Source organism: Amaranthus tricolor, chromosome 2 (genome assembly GCF_026212465.1).
Source record: "Amaranthus tricolor cultivar Red isolate AtriRed21 chromosome 2, ASM2621246v1, whole genome shotgun sequence".
Lineage (NCBI taxonomy): Eukaryota > Viridiplantae > Streptophyta > Magnoliopsida > Caryophyllales > Amaranthaceae > Amaranthus > Amaranthus tricolor.
Genome location: NC_080048.1, coordinates 8,590,155 through 8,608,845, shown reverse-complemented (window position 1 = coordinate 8,608,845; position 18,691 = coordinate 8,590,155). Strand labels below are relative to the sequence as shown.

The 18,691-nt window shown below is 35.8% G+C and overlaps 1 protein-coding gene across 1 annotated transcript; it reads right to left on the bottom strand.

Moving 5' to 3' along the window:
* Positions 1-850: 850 nt before the first annotated feature.
* Positions 851-10,278, bottom strand: LOC130805923 (uncharacterized). The gene is made up of 3 exons (XM_057670763.1): positions 10,122-10,278; positions 9,090-9,366; positions 851-3,453 (listed from the first exon to the last, which is right to left on the bottom strand). The coding sequence occupies exons 2-3, from the start codon at positions 9,130-9,132 to the stop codon at positions 1,370-1,372; spliced, it is 2,127 nt and encodes a 708-aa protein (XP_057526746.1). The 5' UTR covers positions 9,133-9,366; positions 10,122-10,278; the 3' UTR covers positions 851-1,369.
* Between the last annotated feature and the right edge of the window lie 8,413 nt (positions 10,279-18,691).

Here is an 18,691-nt window from a genome sequence, read left to right as displayed (position 1 = left end):
GGATATCTATTAGGATGTGACCTAAAGCATTAAGTGTGGTTGGCTAAAATGAAGAGCGGTAACTGAGGTATTGTGTGATCGAGGTGTACCCCGAAAGTTAAAGGAATTGTTTATCGGATGTCTATTAGACCATCTCTGTGGATCACTATGTTGGATTTTTAAAAGGAATCATTGTAGGAAGAGTAATGAAAATGTTACTTTGAGGGAGAATTAAAAATAAAGACATAAGAAAAGGAAGAAAAGGTTTAGGTGTTACAAGTATGGAACATAAGATGAAAGAGAATTGCTTAAGATGGTTCAAACATATGCAACGACATAGTATTAGAGAACCTATAAGGAAAATAGAAAGTTGAAACTTGAAAATTTTAAAAGAGGGCGAGAAAACCGAATATGACCTGGAGGGCAGGATCAAAAAACGATATGAATCTAGATTTAGAAATCAAAATAGTAGAAAACCAAAATGAATGGAGAACGAATATGGATGACCATATGAACTTACATATCAATTCATGTGGAATTAAGACATTGACATTAATGTTGTTATAGGAGGTATGAAATCTTTACATTTGATAAAATCGATTACTTGATATCATTGAAGAACTTATAAGTTTCTAAATATTTCTAAACAGAAGCTGAAGAGACAAAAACACTCGAGAGTAGTCCACAAGTAAAAGATACTGTGCTTTGTTTTACAGTGTTCTCATCATAGAACAATCCGCCTAACCACATATGGTTAAATCTCGAATATGCTAGTTCAATCGTTTCCATGAAGGTTGCTAAATAAAACTTGATATCGCAATTGATGATGCAACAGAACGTATCAAAAAGATCGAAAGTAAACACATACGAGTATTCCAAACTAGGGCGATCTAATATGGATCACTTTTGGGCGTTTCATCGATGAACAAATTTCAATATAAGTAGTGATATCAAGATTTATAAGTCACAATCAAATTAACAAACACATCCTATTCCTCTACAAATGAATTACAGATCATTTGAATTTGATACCCACAAAAAAGAGAAAAAACCCCCCATTATGAATGCAGAAATTATAACTGCTTGTCATTATAAAAAACTAGTCCTCTCCAACAAGGCCGAGACACGGAAGCTGATCGTCACGACGCCAAAAATAATCCCCTCAGCCCAGATACTCTCAACTTTTGCTGTAGATATTATACAAGTTGATTTAATTTTTCACGTCATTGGATTGCACCCAATATCAACAATGGTATCACTCAAATTGGCTTAATTACAAAACTAATTAGGCAGGTTTATACAACCCTGCTTCAATCTTGGGCAACTAAAGAGTAAGACGAGAAGGTTATCCAGTGGATGATTGTACGTGACCATAGAAGTGGGATGGTGTTTAACCTGACACGACGATTTCCTTTCCATAATCATCCTCCCGAATATGTCTTTTCAATCGTTTTAACCAAATCTCGTAATCAATAGGATAAGGAGTTCCACATAAACTGTCAACATAATCAGCAAAAGCTTTCAGAACGGCTGAAATATCACCAAGCTTCTGCTGTATCAACCTCTTCGACCAAGCCCTTTCCCTCCATTGCAATGCCCCTTCAACTGAATCCAAATCCGGCAGCTCACCACCAGAACAGAAGTAAAGCATGTAAACTAAGCTCTCTGCATCAGATGCAGAACACAACTTACCCTCTTGAAGAGCATATGTAGATGAAAAGTGAAGATTCATCGCAGGTCGATCTCTCTCCTCCAGAACAGCATGACCCCACCCTATCAAGACAAAGTAAAAATGACCAACACCTGAAGTGATGCAAATAACATTCTCTGGTCGGATGTCTCCATGCCGTATGCCAGAAGAAACGGCGGTAGAAAGTGCAGACAGACAGTCATGGCAACATTTGATAGCCTCTTCTGAATTAAAACGATTACTTCTGACCAAATTAGTAACCGTTTCACCAACTGGGCTTGTCACAAGGACAGGGGTACCAAACCAGGGGTGATTGTAATCATCACTGGAGCTTGATCTCGGAGATTTACTAGAGTGAATAATCTTACCAGAAGAAACTAGTTGTGGTAAGTACTTGATTGATAGGCCTTTTTGTTTCATTACAGTCAAGACCTTAGTTTGCCTCTGAACCTGGTACCACAAATTCATATCTTGCCAAGCAGGCTCCACCTGTGAGGGATGAGAACCAATATATAAGAAGAGAGATCTTCTAGGGTCCTCGACAGGAAAAGCTATATAGTAAGTAAATTCACCATCACTTCGAATTTCACAAATTTCATAGCCCGTCCTGTGATTTGAATCCTCTAGCCACAAAACTGACTCAACATCTAGGTTCAATGGCTCGTCTTTTTCCTTTTTATTGGATTCATCAGGAACCTCAACAATTTCTGGTGAGCCATGGCCCTTCTTGTACTGGAACAAACCTTGTCCATTTATCGTGGTGTCGGCCAGCTGTCTCTCTATTCTTCTATCTTGAAGACGAGAACTATGATCAGCAGCTAAATCTTCAATTGACTGCTTTGGTGTCCCAGCCAACTGCAGAATCGAGTGATAAGTTGCAAAAAGCACCTGAAGAGCACCTATATCGCCCCAATTAGCATTCCCAAGCTTGTTCCATATCCGATCAATAGGAGACATAGAAATGTTTGAATGATCCCTTATCCATTCTGTAGCGGACTTGTATACATTATTTACATCTAGCTTAATCTTGCTTACATCCCCTTCAACTTTTATAACACCAGCATGCTGAGAATCAACAAGAAGAATAAAAACAGGGCTTGGACTCTGTCGAAAACTACTCTTGCTTAGGGTTCTATACAGCATCATCCGGACAGCAAAATATAAAGCTTCACCTAATATTGACAGAGAAGGAAGTCGTGCACCTTCTATAGCAAGGGTTCCAATGTCAGGAGTCAACAGAGCCAGCTCAAGAACTTCCTCCCACTTCCCATGTGGATGTTTAGCATTCTTCAGCAAAATGGCAGCTGCACAGAGACCATCAAGTTTTCCATTGGCAATTGCCCTCTCAGCCTGATAGAATTTCAAATTCTCATTATAGAGGCATGCCACATAGAATGGCAAAGGCTCTCCTTCACTCCAAAATGCTTCCCACAACCCCTTCACACTGGCATGTAGGAAATCTTCAATGGCCAGAATAGCAGTAGATTCAACTCCGTCAGATGTTGAAGCATAGATAGCACTAGGCATACGGATGAGTTGCTGGAAAGAAACTCCTTCGAGTGCAAAATCAAATTTCTGAAGCTCTACCAACTCAAATGGAACATCAAATGTCTCTATACCTGAATTTGCTGATATACCTTCAAACCAGTCCTCCAAGTTAGAAATAAAAGCTTTACTGTCTACAAATCTCCGAAGAAATTCCTTCTTATCTCGAGCCTTACCACCTGATGAAGCACTCGACCTCTTAGTCCCAGACCCAACTGATGCTTGGTCAGGAGAAATACCTGTGGGCAGTCAAATGCATTTGATATTAGTTACATAAAGTAAACTTATAATGAAGCAACAAAAAGACAAGGAAATAAAAAGTGAAAAGAAAGCAGGCTATTGACAACAGAATAAATTTTTGCTGGATTTTTTTTAAATGTATATGTATGCATTTCATCGTTCTATTTTAGATGTCAGACACTTGTTTCCTTTTTTTATACAACTACAACCTAAACTCACTTTCCCGCTAATAAGCTTCATAGAAGGTGCCTATGACATCATTGATCACTAGTCACAAAAACATGTAATTTGCCATTCATAAAAATTAAAGGAAAAAAAATACAAATCAACCTTCCATCATTATTTTCTCAATCCGCTCACCACCCACCGCCCCATTGTCACTAATAACCACCAGCAACTAATCCCTTACGCATAAGTGCAAATGTCCACCGCATAGTAATTGTATTTGAACTTATCAAGACCATGATATATATATATATATAATATTCGCTTCTTTTCTCTTCTCTCTCCAAAGCTATGACATTCTTGGTGGAGGGTCACCTTTTGTGCTCTAATATGTGTCTGCTCTTTCTCTTGCCTTGTTGGTGGTGGTCTCGAAATCGAGTTGGATGTTTGAGGTTTGTTTGTTGATGAGTGGTCGCATGGTTATAATGTTGTGCCCTTTCAAGGGTCTATCTTTGATGGTTTTGAGTGTTTTTCTTTTGCTCCTCCACGAAAACTCTTAATCCAAATTCCTTTGAATCTAAATGGATAATACTACTTTTCTTCCTCTCCCCTTCATTAGTTAGACATGTAGTTGCATTTTACTCATTTAATTGCATTTAGGTTATAGATATTTTCTCTAAGAAAAAAAAAAGAAAAAAGAAGTTTAAAAAATAGAGCACAACCTAAATGAAACTAAATGAGTAAAATGCAACTACATGTCTAGCTAATGAGAGGGGGGGGGGGGGAAGAAGACGAGTATTTTAAATTTGGATTCAAGGGAATTTGGATATTAAGGAATTTGGTCAAAACTATTAACGGTAGGCCCTTGAAAGGGCACAACATTAAAACAAAGGAACCACTCATCAACAAACAAACCTCAAACATCAAATTTAATTTCAAGATGACCATTCGGCATGCGTCAGAGCGCAAATGATGACTATCCACCAAGAATGAAATTGCTTAGGAGAGAAAAGGGAAATGCATGTGATGAACCAGAACACTCAAGGCTTCACAAATGCCAGGCGTACAAAGGAACAAGCAAGCAACAATGGGCAATTGAGTCATTTTGACCACTCTCACATCAGTTAACAAGAGACAAGTACAAGGCAAGTGTCACATGAGCAAGCAAAAATAAAGAGGAATAGCTGTCATTCCCTTTTGGAGTAGTACCTTTTGGTTTTAGCTTAGTACTATTGTACCTAAGATAGAGAAACAAGCATTAGTGTAGTATTATTTATTGAGTGCATTGTAATGATTTTATTCATGTTTTTTGGAAGTTGTAATGCCTTTGGCTAAGTTGTAATGCCTTTGTTATTTTGACTTAGAAGTCGTTTGAACTTGCAAAACAAATCTTCCAGTCACAATATTCATCTCCCCCTTAGCCATCACTTTGTAACATTTTGAACATGTGAGCGATTGCGCCTTGATGTTTTAGTGGTCTTGTTTGGCCACTTACTATCATGTGTATTCTCTTCCATGTCTTATGTGCATTACGTTCTTTCCAATGTCACATGATTTGCAGTTTGCTTTGATTTGTAGTCAAATTCAGGTATGTGATTTGCTAGTTAATAGATTTGTTTTACCTTGGTTGGAATGTTTGATTCAATGTTCATGATTCGTTAGTTCATATATATTATTTTATTTCTTAATAAATAAAACATAATCTATTGTAAATACCCATATTGTTCCAATATAAAGAATATTAAATTAATACAAAATTAAATATATCGAGAAGTAAAGACGGAAATTAAGGCATATGAAGGGGCAATAGAGGATTTTCCAATCATAATTGGCCTTTTATCAAGGCTCGGTCCTAAGCCCTTACTTTTCGCAATGGTCCTAAATGAGATAATTCGATTGATAAAAGGAGAGTATTATAGAATAAACAAGAAAATCCATCCAAAAGACTAGCCTATTAGGAGAGAGAGCCCATTTACTCTATAAACCCTATATTAGTTGACCATACAATCAAAATAGGACAAAGTCCAGTAACCTTGTAATGGTCTCAAGTCCATTTCATTACATTGAAACCCCTATAAGTTCCAACGACCTTGTTGGTCACGACTGGCTTAACTTAGGCCACCGCTCCAAGTTGGATCCTTGTCGGTCACACCTATGTTGGTCATGACTAGGCCACACCGAGTCAGCTCTAATACCATTGTCATAGAATAAACAAGAGAACTCATCCAAAATACTAACCTAGTAAGTGAGAGAGCTCATTTACTCTTAAAACCCCACATTAGTAGCTCATACAATCGATGTGGGACAAAGTCTCATAAACTTGTAATCGCCTTTAATCCGTAAAGACATGTCTTGGTGCATGTTGTATACTAATGAAAATGTTTTGGTAGATGAGGCCAGTAAGGGGTAAATGCTAAGTTCAAACGTTGGAGACAGAGTTGAAGTCACGAGGTTTCAAATTAAATTAAAGCAAGACATAGTACATAGAGTATAATTTTATAATTTTAGCACAAACACAATAATGAGAGCCAAAGCTAGAAGAGAAAGAAATCGCTCCAAGCGAATACTTCAAATACCTTAGATCCATATATTAGAGTAGTGGGGACATCCAACAAGATGTAACCCATACAATTAAGAGTGTGTGCAAAAAATAGAGAGCGACTAATGGAATATTATGTGATCGAAATGTGCTCTTAAAGTTAAGGGGCAAGTTTTATCGAACAACCATTAAACGGGCGCTACTTTATGGATCAGAAGGTTGGGCTTTTAGAAAGGATCATAGTAAAAAGATAAGAGTAGCGAAAATGAATGATTCGATGGATGAGTGGACATACCTTGAGAGATAGAATTTGAAACAAAGATATAAAGAAAATGGTCTTTAGTTTATGGCCTTGTACATACTTTTGGTGATTTGTCTTTAGTTTATGGCTTTATACCTTCTTCATCTCAACTAACCATCTTTGGTAGTTTATTTTTCTTCTCTTATTTATTTTTTAGTGCATAGAAAAAAAAAAAGAAAGAAAATATTGGAAAAAATAAAGAAAATGGTCTTTGATTTCTTCATTTGTGGTTGAAATTCATTGTATGTGTGCTCATTGACTAAAGTGAGGGTTACATATGAGAACAAACTAAGATTAGGGGGAGAAAGACACGATTGGTTGAACGTAGTTTACTTGGTTTTGCTATTTGTCTTGAGGTTTCTTTGCTTCCACTCTTTTTGTTATAGCTTATACACGATTCTTGTGTCTTAAGATGGTTTTTGCAATCTTGATGTGCATAATACCCCGAGGGACCCCTAAAACTTCCTTTTTTGGTCTTTAATGAATTGTTTGAGGACAAGCAATATGCAAGCTTAGCGGAAGTTGATAAGTGAGTTTTATGTCACCCATAGAGTACTCATTAAGTATGTGTTTAAGTATTTTACTTTCATTTCTAGCAATAGGCAATAGGTTAAAGCATGTTGCATGAAAGCGAAGTTCAAAACTCGTCTCATCGAATACATTACTTGAACTACAACCTGATAAACTATTTTCGGCCAAGGTTAAATTAGTTACATACAATTTATCATTTTATATAATACCCAGAAACTTTCAGTGGTCAGACCCCCTTAGGCCCTTATTAAAAACTTTTCTTTGTCCTCCACAAAAAAAAAAAAAAAAAAAAAAAAAAAAAATCATTAGGTTATGAAATTCAAAATATCAAACAAAAATTGTAAGGGAGTTACTATGAGGCAAGGAAAAGTTTTAAATAATTTCAAAGGTTATGTCTAAATTATGAGATTTCCAAATGGCTTCTAGTGCATAGTTTCTACTATTGGGTTCATCTTCGATGAATACAATTGTTCAATAAGACGGCCAATTCTAAAACATTTGAGCACTTATTTAAGTTGTTTGAGAACATGACCCAAAATAGTTTTTCATGAGGAGGTGGAAAAGATTCAGTTTATAGAGAACCGAGCATGTGAGTGTCAAAGCACTTAAAGAGCAAGTGGCTTACCCTAACTAGTAAGTCAGCGACAATAGAAGATGGTTTTAACTCCTCAATGCCTCAGAGATGTGTAGTACGCAAGGTCATTCTTCCATGAATAATTCCAACGAGCAAAACTAATTAAGCGCAAGGATTAAGGAATTCAAGTTCAACTCACCCAGCAAACACATCTACCCTTCCAAATACAAACATGGTATTTAGGACATGAAACGGAATGTAAAACCTTCTACATCATATTAAGATCGTAAGTTGTAACACCAAGATAAACCTTCTTAGTTGCCTCAAACACATATATCTAATCTAATATGTGTATTTCCAATAACCGTTCCTCCTTGACCAGTTTAAATTATGAAATTAATCACACAAATCAATTTACGACAATGTCTTTTACTTAATCCCCATCTCCAATCCATATAGCATATGTATCAAAAACTCATGCAACATAAGTAGCATGCTACATAAACTTCTCATGCACTTGGCATCAAAAAATGAAATACTAACTCTGTTTTGTTTAGGTCACCATTTTCCTTTTCGAGGGTAAATAAGGGCACCGTCTCGTTTCACACACGCGTTTTTTGGAATAATTGACAAGCTTACCCATATATTTACACTTTCGCCAAATCGGAGACCAATCGTCTCCTCTAGTCACATAGACCCTTTCACAAACATGTCACGATTTCAAGCGTAACATCTTTTTTTACCTCGCTCTAACAACAAAACATCTTTCTAGAATCATTAACTCAAATAAGCACTTGTTTAGTTAACACAATGATATCGTACAAGAAGTACAAATTTTTAGGGGATAAAGTCCTCAGCTTCCCAAGAGTATCTATTGAGCCATAGTGGTCATGGTCATGAAACAACTTTCTTGGTCCTATATTTTGGTTGTGGTAAACTCAATAACTTCTACAATACATTTATGATATCGTATCTGCGTGATACTTTGCACTATACTTGGAGCAAACGCGTGAAGGTTACTTTATAGAAAATGTGATCATGTACTTTAACTATTTCCCCCTAAGTATGTAGAACTTCCCATGAAAGGTTCAACTTATTTTGCCCTAATAAACAATATCACAATCGCTCACTCCCCATGAAGTAGAACTTTTTGAAGATTTAGTTTTGGGAACTCTAGTGCAATCAGTAAAAACCCTAGAGATAAGAGGAAGGATGCACCAAAAGGATATAGAGCACATTTTCAATTCTCCGTTAATCAATTTCTAGATGATGAAAGCTATTGGTTGTTACAGTCACAACTTTTAAACAAATATCGCACTACTTAAGGCTATAGAAGGTGTAAATGAATGGAGTCTTATCTTTCACCAGCACAAACAGGCCAAATAATATTTGCTTTATTTTCCATGTCCAAATTATTATACAAATAGCATTAGTTAATACAGCAATCAATCTCCATCATTTTCATCTAAATGAAGCATCTAATGGTTCACATTGGAACTACAAAACAAAATAAAATGCCACTAACCTGTTGAGCTCCTTGTATGCAGCTCGTAAGAGTCCTTTGACATTGCAGAAATCAGAAAAACAAGACCCTCTGAAGTTTGACGCAGTCAGCACTACCCCAATAGCCCTGAAGAATGATGCAAAATCTTTTGTCAAGTATCCGTCTATGATATGCATCAGCTTTTCATCTCAACAATGAACCATTGTTATGTCATATCAGATTCCTTGAGAGAGGTTTAGACAACATGCTAAAAGCCCATGTAGAAGTTTGTCGCTGGAAATCTATAACTAATGTTCACCTGCAAAAGGAAAATTAGCACTGTTGCTGAGTAAAAACTCTACTATGGCATTCAGAAGGCCACATCTTGCATGTAAATCCAATTTGCAATAGCATATCTAATCTTCGGAACATCAACCCAGTCCCCTAAAGCATCTTCAGGCATGCATATTTCGTCACAATGCTTTCAACTTATAAGCCCAGTGCCATACAACAATGTCAAAGCTTTAATATCAAAAGATTATGGAGCCTACTACCATAACAACAGTGCCAGAGCTTCAATTCCAAACTATTAGAGAGCCTAGTACCATACCATTATAACATTTTATGATTCACGAAAAAGAAAAAGAACCATACAAACACATTAATCAGTAGATAATACCAGTAATAAGCCTAACACAAAAAAAAAAAACCCATAACGGACCAACATGCCGTAAAATTCTGAATCAAGAAGCTTATTTGTATGAATTTAATATACACCCAGAAGAAATTACCAGCATAAACGACAAATGCAGGCTGCAGCCTTTAAGAGACCAAATTAGAAACTTTCAATCTCAAATTGGGGCTGAGAACACAACACTCAATCACTATAATTGCTATAAGTTAAAGTTAAGTAAACTAAGTATCAAATTGCAGGATCAAAAGGAAACCAAGAAACAATAATTTAACCCTAACCCGTCTTCAGATCAATGCAACTAGAAAAATAGATTTGAAAATTCAGAATTCAAATCATAGAATGAAGTAACTGAGGAATAGCAAATAAAAAAATGAACTTACAAAAATGATTGAATTGGAAATGCAGGCGTTTCGAAGGAGTGGATGGAGCGAGCAATAGCATAATGGTGAAGTGAGCTACCCTCCTAGTCTCTCTCTTTCCTTCATTCTCCTTTACAGCAAATAGTAGTACAACCTCCACTTCTACCTTTTTGGCGTTTTGTTCTTTCATATTCTTTTTCTTTCTACTCCTATTTTTTAATCTCTTCCTCATTCTTTTTTGTTTTGTCTTTTTTTTTTGTTTGAAACCTAGTAGAAACTAGTAGAAACTAGAAATGTGGTTCCTTATTTTATATTTTAATGTAAACTTAGAAGCAATATAATTTTAATTGTGAGTTTTTAAAAATTATAAAAAATTAATATTTAAAAAATATATATTGAGATGAATTTATTAAGACCCTACATAAATTTAACACTAAAATTCGTAAATTTTATTTGAGAATTCATGAAAACAGAAAGAGTATGAGGAGAATAAAAATAAATGTAAGAGGAGGTAAACATGAATGTAGTAGTACTAATTTGAGGATGCACTTACATTACCATGAAGTGTATTTATAGTACTCATACAAGATTCATTATACAATACACGATTGCATTACTATTTAAGAACTATTCATACTAATATCTCAAGATTTTCTCGGCAAAAAATTTTTTCCGAAAAATCCAATGGCATGAAAAACATAGCAAAGGAAAAAAAGTACATTGGGTACATTTTTAACCCTGACCTTAATATATGTCTTTAAAGCAGCAAATCTCAATATTGTGCACTGGTTTGGATTTCTTTGATGGCAATGATTTGGTGGATAAGTCACCTTGATTCTCACATTATTGAATTTATTCAACATTGTTTTACCTACCTTATGTACGTCATGGGTGAAGAATAATTTTGGTGATAAGTGTTTTCTCATTTCTCCTTTGCAATATGTTTGGATAGTATCTTTGGAGAGAAGAGAAAGGAAATGAAAGGAAAGAGAAAGAAGGGAAGAGAAACGAAAGAGAAAAAACTCTTATTTTTTTACGAGGGAAGGGAAGGAAAAGGAGGGGAAAGGAAGGAAGATGAGTTTTCCTTTCGAATCTTTTCAATTTTGGAAAGTTTGATAACTTAATAAAAATCATTCATCTGATCCCTCCAAATAAATCTCTTCCCTTCTATTTTGTTATCCAAACAAACAAATCCCTCTCCTTTTTTCCCTCCATTTCTTTCCAAGCAAACACACCCTTAATGTATTATTCACTAACTTATATGATGCAAGATTGATTCTCTTGTTGCAATATTTAATCCACATACTTTTTGGAGTTGGAAAATCATGGATCTTAATTCCACACATTTGCAACTAGTTTCATACAAAGCCATAAGTTTTGTGTGATTGAAAGATTTAGTAGTCAAGGTTTGTTTTGTTGATTTTCGTGATATTGTGGTACCTCCATGTGTAAATAGATGACTAGTTTGCGACTTAGGATTTGTTCTCTTCATCTGATCTGATTGAATATGATCTGAATTTACTAAAGTCTGATATGATCTGGTTTGATTTAGTCTAATCTGATTTAAATCTTTCTGATCTAATGTGGTCTGATCTGATTTGGTTTGATTTGGTCTGATCTAGTCTGGTCTGATCTGAATTTATTATTATTACTATTATTGTTATTGTTGTTGTTGTTGTTGTTGTTGTTTAATTAATAAACTAACTAAATATATTTTATTATATTCTCATTAATGAATTAATGAATGTATTATTATTAATATTGAATTATAATTTATTTTTTTATTTTTTATTATTTAATTAATTAATTTATAAATAATTAATATTAATATTTTTTTATTTAATATTATTATTATTAGAACTATTATTTATTTATATATCTACCTACTTTATAATTGAGTAATTAAGTAATAAATTAATATTAGCGAATCAATTAATTAAATTAATTAATTAAAACTTTTTTTATTATTATTATTATTATTATTATTATTTAATTAAATAATTATCAATTATTATAATTATTATTATTATAACACCTATAACGATTTTGGAAAGATCTTCCTATTGATAAGGTTGGTATGGTTCGCAAGAGCGTTTTTCTTGTGCGTTTCAGGACCAGGAATCTAGAGGTCTTGCTTGTGATATGAATGGAGTCCTTTTTGACAAAAAAAACCCTTCACTGTGAAGCCATGGGTTCCTAATATGTCATATGAGAAGGACAATCTGTCTAGTGTTTCCATTTGGGTACGATTTCCTGGCTTAGATGTGAGGTATTGGGGTGTTTCTAGTCTTACTAAAATTGCAGGAATGCTTGGCCATGTTCTTAAGATTGATGGTGCCACCTCTGATAAGGGACGCTTAATGTTTGCTCGTGTTTTAGTAGACATTAACTTTGAAAATGAACTTGGTGAACTTACTTCTCAACGGGTTGAATATGATTGGAAGCCTATTTAGTGTGATAAGTGTAGCAATTTAGGGTACTCAGGGTAAGCATGTCAATCAGTAGTTGAGGCACCACACTCTGATTCTTTGAGTGATCAAGAAGGGTTTCAAAGGGTGCAAAGGGCAAAGGGTAAAGCCCCTAGTCAGACTACTGCAGCTCATAATGCTGCTCCTGCTCCTAATACTCTTACTGGTTATGTTGCTTCTCGAAACACTTTTGATGTATTGGACGATATCTCTAAAGAGCATTTCGAGGTGCCTTTGGTTGTGACATTTGGTTCAATAAACAGTGATGGGGACTTGCTCCATCAGTCAAATGAATAGCATTCTTGCTTGGAATGTGAGGGGACTAAACAAGCGAAATAAACAATTGGAGGTTGCTCGGTTTTTAGCCTTTAATAACATTAACTTGTTTGGTCTCCTAGAAACTAAGGTAAAGGGGGGGAAAGTTAGGATCCCTTTACCATACTCTTTGCAATATGGCTAATGGAAGAATTCTTATTGGATGGAAAGGTTCATACTCTGTTAATATTTTGCTCTACACTGATCAGCTCATGCATTTGGAAGTGAAACTTTTCTTGGGGTCGCTTTCCTTTGCTCCTTTGTCTATTCTGCTTCGATGAAGAGCTCCAGAGAATCTTTATTTTATCTCTTGAGGGGATTGCTATGTCTGTTACCAGGCCTTGGATTATTCTTGGGGACTTCAATTGTATTGCAAATTACAACGAGCATCTTGGCCAGAGGGTTCATACCCAGGAGATTCAACCATTAGATCCATGACTTGAAGTCTCATGGTCGCTTCTTCACCTGGACAAATAAACAAGCTGCGGATAGGAGGGTCCTTAGTAAGATTGATAGGGTTATGGGTAACCTTCTTTGGGAGGACTCTTATCCGAATGTTGAGGTCCATTTTCTTCTTGAGGGGGATTTTGATCACTCCCCTATGCTTGTGTAATTTTTCAACACGCCTAGTGGTGAGAAACCTTTTTGTTTTTTTAATCACTAGACTAATAATCCCTCTTTTATGTCTATTGTCAAGGAGTGTTGGCGTTCCAAGGTGATAGGTTGCATGAGTTTTCAGATTACTCAAAAGTTAAAAAAGTTGAAGGGTATGGTAAAAACAGCTTTTCAGGAGCCTATCCAGGTCAAATTTAAGAGATTTGAGGAGGATTTTTTGAGTGTTCAGAATCAGCTTCACCAAAACCCTAATGATCAACACCTGGCTAGTGCTGAATATATTCTTGTTGCACAATATAGATCTGCAAAACGGGATTATGGGGAGTTTTTGAAACAAAAAGCTAAATTATCTTGGCTTAAATATAGTGATGAGAACACTTTGGTTTTTCATCAAAGCATCAAACAAAGAGCCATTCATAATAAAATTAATATGCTTTGTATTAATGATGCTATTCTTACTGCTCCTCTACAAATTCAAGATGCTTTCTATAGTTTCTATTCAAATCTTTTTTGTAGTAGGATGGGTAACAGGAGGAGAATTAATCTTGGTATTGCTCAATTTGGTCCTAGACTTGATCAGAATCAACAGAACTTACTTAACCTCTCTTTCTCTAGCGCTGAGATCAAAGATGCTATATGGAGTATTCCTGATGGGAAGGCCCTTGGGTTAGATGGTTTCAATAGTAAGTTCTACAAACATCTTGGGAGATTGTGGGTCCTGATGTTATTCTGGAAATCCAGAACTTCTTTTCAACAGGAAAGCTTCTCAAAGCCTGGAACATCACCTTAGTCACACTGGTGTTAAAGGTACATTGCCCTACAAATCCTAGTGATTTTCAGCCTATATCATGTTGTCATGTGCTTTATAAATGTATATCTAAACTGATTTGCTCTAGTCTCAAGCTTGTCCTTGGTAGCCTTATTGATCCAGCCCAAGGGGCTTTTGTGGCTAATAGAAGTATTATTCACAATGTCTTACTTTGTCAAGACATTGTTAAGAAGTATAGTAGGAAGCATGGCTCCCCCAGTTGTTTGTTGAAAATTGATTTGAGAAAGGCCTATGATACAATGGAATGAGATTTCATTAAGGATATGCTAGTCGCTCTTGATTTCCCTTCCCACTTCATTAAAATAGTTATGATTTGTATTACTTCTACTAAGTATTCCGTGCTTCTGAATGGATGCCCCATGACTGCTTCTTCAGCTAAGAGGAGTCTTCGCCAAGGTGACCCTATGTCCCCTCTCCTTTTTGTCCTAGGTATGGAATATTTGTCTAGATTTTTGAATCATGCAAGTGTAGAAGTTTCAAGTTTCACCCTCGGTTTAAAACCATCAAATTACATCACCTGTGTTTTGCTGATGATCTTTGTTGTTTTGCAAAGCTGATGTTCCTTCTGTGCAGACTTTAGCTTCTTGCTTGACCCGTTTCTCTGAGTCCTCTGGCTTGACTGCTAATGCTGGTAAATCTTCCATATAGGTTGTTGATGCTTGTCCCATCGTCACACAAAGGATTGTTGAGTTACTCCACTTCTCTCTAGGCTCCTTACCTTTCAGATACTTGAGTGTGCCTTTATCTCCGAAGCGCATAACCAGTGCGGATTATGACATACTGGTTGACAAGATGACTAGTAGAATTCGCTCATGGCACTCAAAGCATTTCTCTTATGCTGGGCGTCTTCAGTTAGTCAACTCTGTTCTGATGTGTATCTCCTCATATTGGTGCCAAATTTTTATTCTTCCTAAGTATGTGATCAAGCAAATCAACTTGGTTTGTCAATCCTTCCTTTGGCTTGGCACTAAAGAGAGCATGAAGCCTGGTAATGTCAGCTGGTTTAAAATCTGCACTCCTAAGAAAGAGGGTGGCTTAGGAATTAGAAACTTGGAGCTATGGAATACTGCTGCAATTGGTAAGTTAGCTTGGCATATCTATGCTATGTAGGATTTTCTATGGATTAAATGGGTTCATGGGGTATATGCTAAAGGTGGCAATTGGTTGTTCTACAACTCACCTCCAACAGCTAGCTGGACTATGAGGAAAATATGTCAGGTTAAAGATGAACTCAAGCAATGGATATCCCAAGACACATACCCTATTGGTAAGGTCTACAAAGCTAATTCTTGCCCTCAATCACAAGTGTGGTGGGATAAGATTGTATGGCATAGATCCTCAGTCCCTAAAGCCCGGTTTGTCTTATGGCCTGCCATGAGAAATAAGTTCAAGACCAAATCTAGACTTATGAGCATAGGGGTAACTCAACATAACCTATGCCCAATTTGTGACTCTGTCCTGGAAATAGTAGAGCATCTACTGTTTAACTGTACTTATAGTGCTAATTGTCTTATCTTACTTCAACGCTGGCAGAATGTGAAGATTCCTATGAGAAACATTTGGAAATATCGAAGATGAAATGTTTAAGCTGAGAAATCAGGTCATTATTCCTGCTCTTTCTTGTTGCATATCATATCTGGAAAGCTCGCAATGATGCATTTTGGCTGAACAAAGTTCCTACTGTTGCTTACACCCTACATAGTATTAAACAGGACATTCAGAATCGTTTTCTAGTCTTACAGCTGAAGGGGACTACATTGGATACAAACTGGATCCATAGTTTATGAGCTGTGGCTTTGTATTTTATGGCTTTAATCTTATTTAGGTCTTGTATTGATTCTATCTCTTGCGCTCCTTCCTTTCTTTATGCACATGAAGAGTGGTGGAGGAGAGACCCTTCCTCGAAGGTGGGCTCCTTTTTCCATGCTGATGCAAATTAGTTTGGTTGGCTGCACTAACTATTTTGTACAGTTTTGTTTTGATCAATGAAATTTCTCATTTTTCAAAAAAATGATGATAATAATAATAATAATAATAATAATAATAATAATAATAATAATAATAATAATAATAATAATAATAATCTGATCTGGTCTGATCTGATCTGTTCTGATTTGATTTGGTCTAATCTGATCTGATCGGGTTTGGTCTAATCTGATCTGATTTGATCGGATTTGTTCTAATCGGATCTGAATAAATCTGGTCTGGTCTGGTCTTGTCTGATCTGATATGAGTTCAATAAGAATAAGTAATAAGTTCAAAAAGTAAGTTTAATAGAACAGGCCCTTAGCCTTTTGCATATTCAATGAGGGTGACATGTTCCCTATGCTAGTAGAATAATCAAAGATCTTAGTGGCCCAAAATATTTTTGAACAAGCTTTATGATTTAGTTAACCTTAAAATGGTAGCTCTTAATAAAAATAAGTAACTTACATTTAAGTATTACTCAATCCTATGCAGCCTAAATGTCCCATTTTCGTTTAGGGTCAAGTCACCCTAAATGTCCTATTTCCATTTTGGCACGAAATTTTTACCCTTATACCCTTACTTCACTTAACTTATTTACATTTATACCCTTATTAAACTTAGCTAACTTGCTCTCTTTTTTCCCTAAACAATCAATTAAACAATCCTAATCTAAATCCAATTTAATCATTCGCTCCAATTTAAACCCTAACCTACCCACCCCACGCCTGTTTACCCATTTTCCTATAACTTCTTTGTCATCTTCTTTCTCAAGCCCATCCTCCATTGTTCTTCAAACCCTAGATTTGGGTTTCCTGCTTTCTTCTTCGTGTATTTGGGTGAGTTTTGTTCTTTCCTTCTTCTCTTTTCTATCCTTTCTGTTTTTCGTTGTCTTCTCTCTCTTCGCTGTGTTCACGGAAAACCCTAAAGCTCCAACAACCTCACCTCTCAAGAACCCTAAAACCACCATCAACTCACCTTTGGAGAAGCTAACCTCATCTGATGTTTCCCCTCTCAAAATCCCCAAATCAGCTCTATTAAACCCTAACTATTATGATGATGAGTTTTTTGACTCAGTTGAGACAGATCCAAAGTGGGATAGAGAACTAGACTTTGAAGGTGAACCCATTTACACTCCTGAGCCTGATCTTTATCCGGATCGTGAGTACTTTTCTCTTGATGCTGTTTTCTCTAACACTGATTGTAAGGATGAAGATTGGCTTGACAAACTTGGGCCATTTCTGAGTATGTTTCTGTTCCTGTGGGTGTAGGTGTGTTATGGCTGATGATGATTTTTGTGATTTAGGGTTTATCGATGCATTTTTCATTTGCTCAATGATTTATTTTTTGAGAGCACATTTATTTACCACTAAAAAAAACGAACAAAAGAATAAGGGTTTGGATTGTTTTCCTAAACTTTAAACGCAAAGATGTTCGTTTTTTTCTCAATGAGTTCACACTAACAATAATCTGAGAGTTTTGTAACAAACAACCATTTTTTCCATTACTGTAAACATGAGTACAAACGTTTCATTTTAAACAACATCAAAAATTTAAACTTGTTATTTAGATCTGAAACATCCCATTTTCAAGATCTCAAAAATTTGTCCAAAAAATACATGAGTTTTAAGCTTCACATGGTAAGTGGCTTTTCCCTTTTTGTTGTGTTGGGTTTTGCATTTGCTGTTCGTTGATTCTTGTTCTGTTTATGCTTCCTGTTCTCCTTCCTTTCCAAAAAATTGAGTGATGTTGTTGTTCTAGATTCTGGTTCCAATTCTGTGTTATTGCTTTTGTGCCTCATTATTTTGGGCTTTATCAAGACCCCCTTGATACACTAGCATGTCAACCAATTGGTTCATTGTCTCTGAACTGATTCTTGTGAATAAATGTTGAAAAGATTCAACCACTAATTGTTTGTCCACACTAAGATAGTCAGGCAACGTCCCCTCCCTAGCAGCCTTTGTTTTGTTCATGTGTGGGATGTAGTTGAGTGCGTGAGTATTTATGGCTTGTGGTTGTAATTAATGTGATTGAGTGCCTGAGTATTTATGGCAATGTCCCCCTTGTGATGTTTTCATTAATGGCGTCAATGTTAAAATTTCGTTGCGGATCTGTTTTCATTTTGGCACCTGATCTCTAATGTGTTTGTTGTTTGGGTTTCTGTTTTTATTTTGGCGCCTCTGTATTTTTTTGGACATCTAATTTGGTTTTTTGATTTAAAATAGGATGCTGCAATGATGATTTTTTTACAAAAATGAAAATTTGGTTGTTTACCATACCGTGGCAATTTATGAGAAGTTTAATGCATCGATTTTTTTTGTTAACGTGGAAAATCTAAAGTCGAAGATCGGAAAAAAATTCGCACCCACATGATCAACAAAGATTTGAACTACACCGAG

What these genes read in the sequence shown, in the direction of transcription:
- LOC130805923 (XM_057670763.1), bottom strand. Translation starts at nt 9,132, where the DNA reads ATGTCAAAGGACTCTTACGAGCTGCATACAAGGAGCTCAACAG. An exon ending in GCATACAAGGAGCTCAACAG is followed by an intron (nt 3,454 to 9,089) that starts GTTAGTGGCATT and finishes GACTGCCCACAG; the next exon opens with GTATTTCTCCTGACCAAGCA.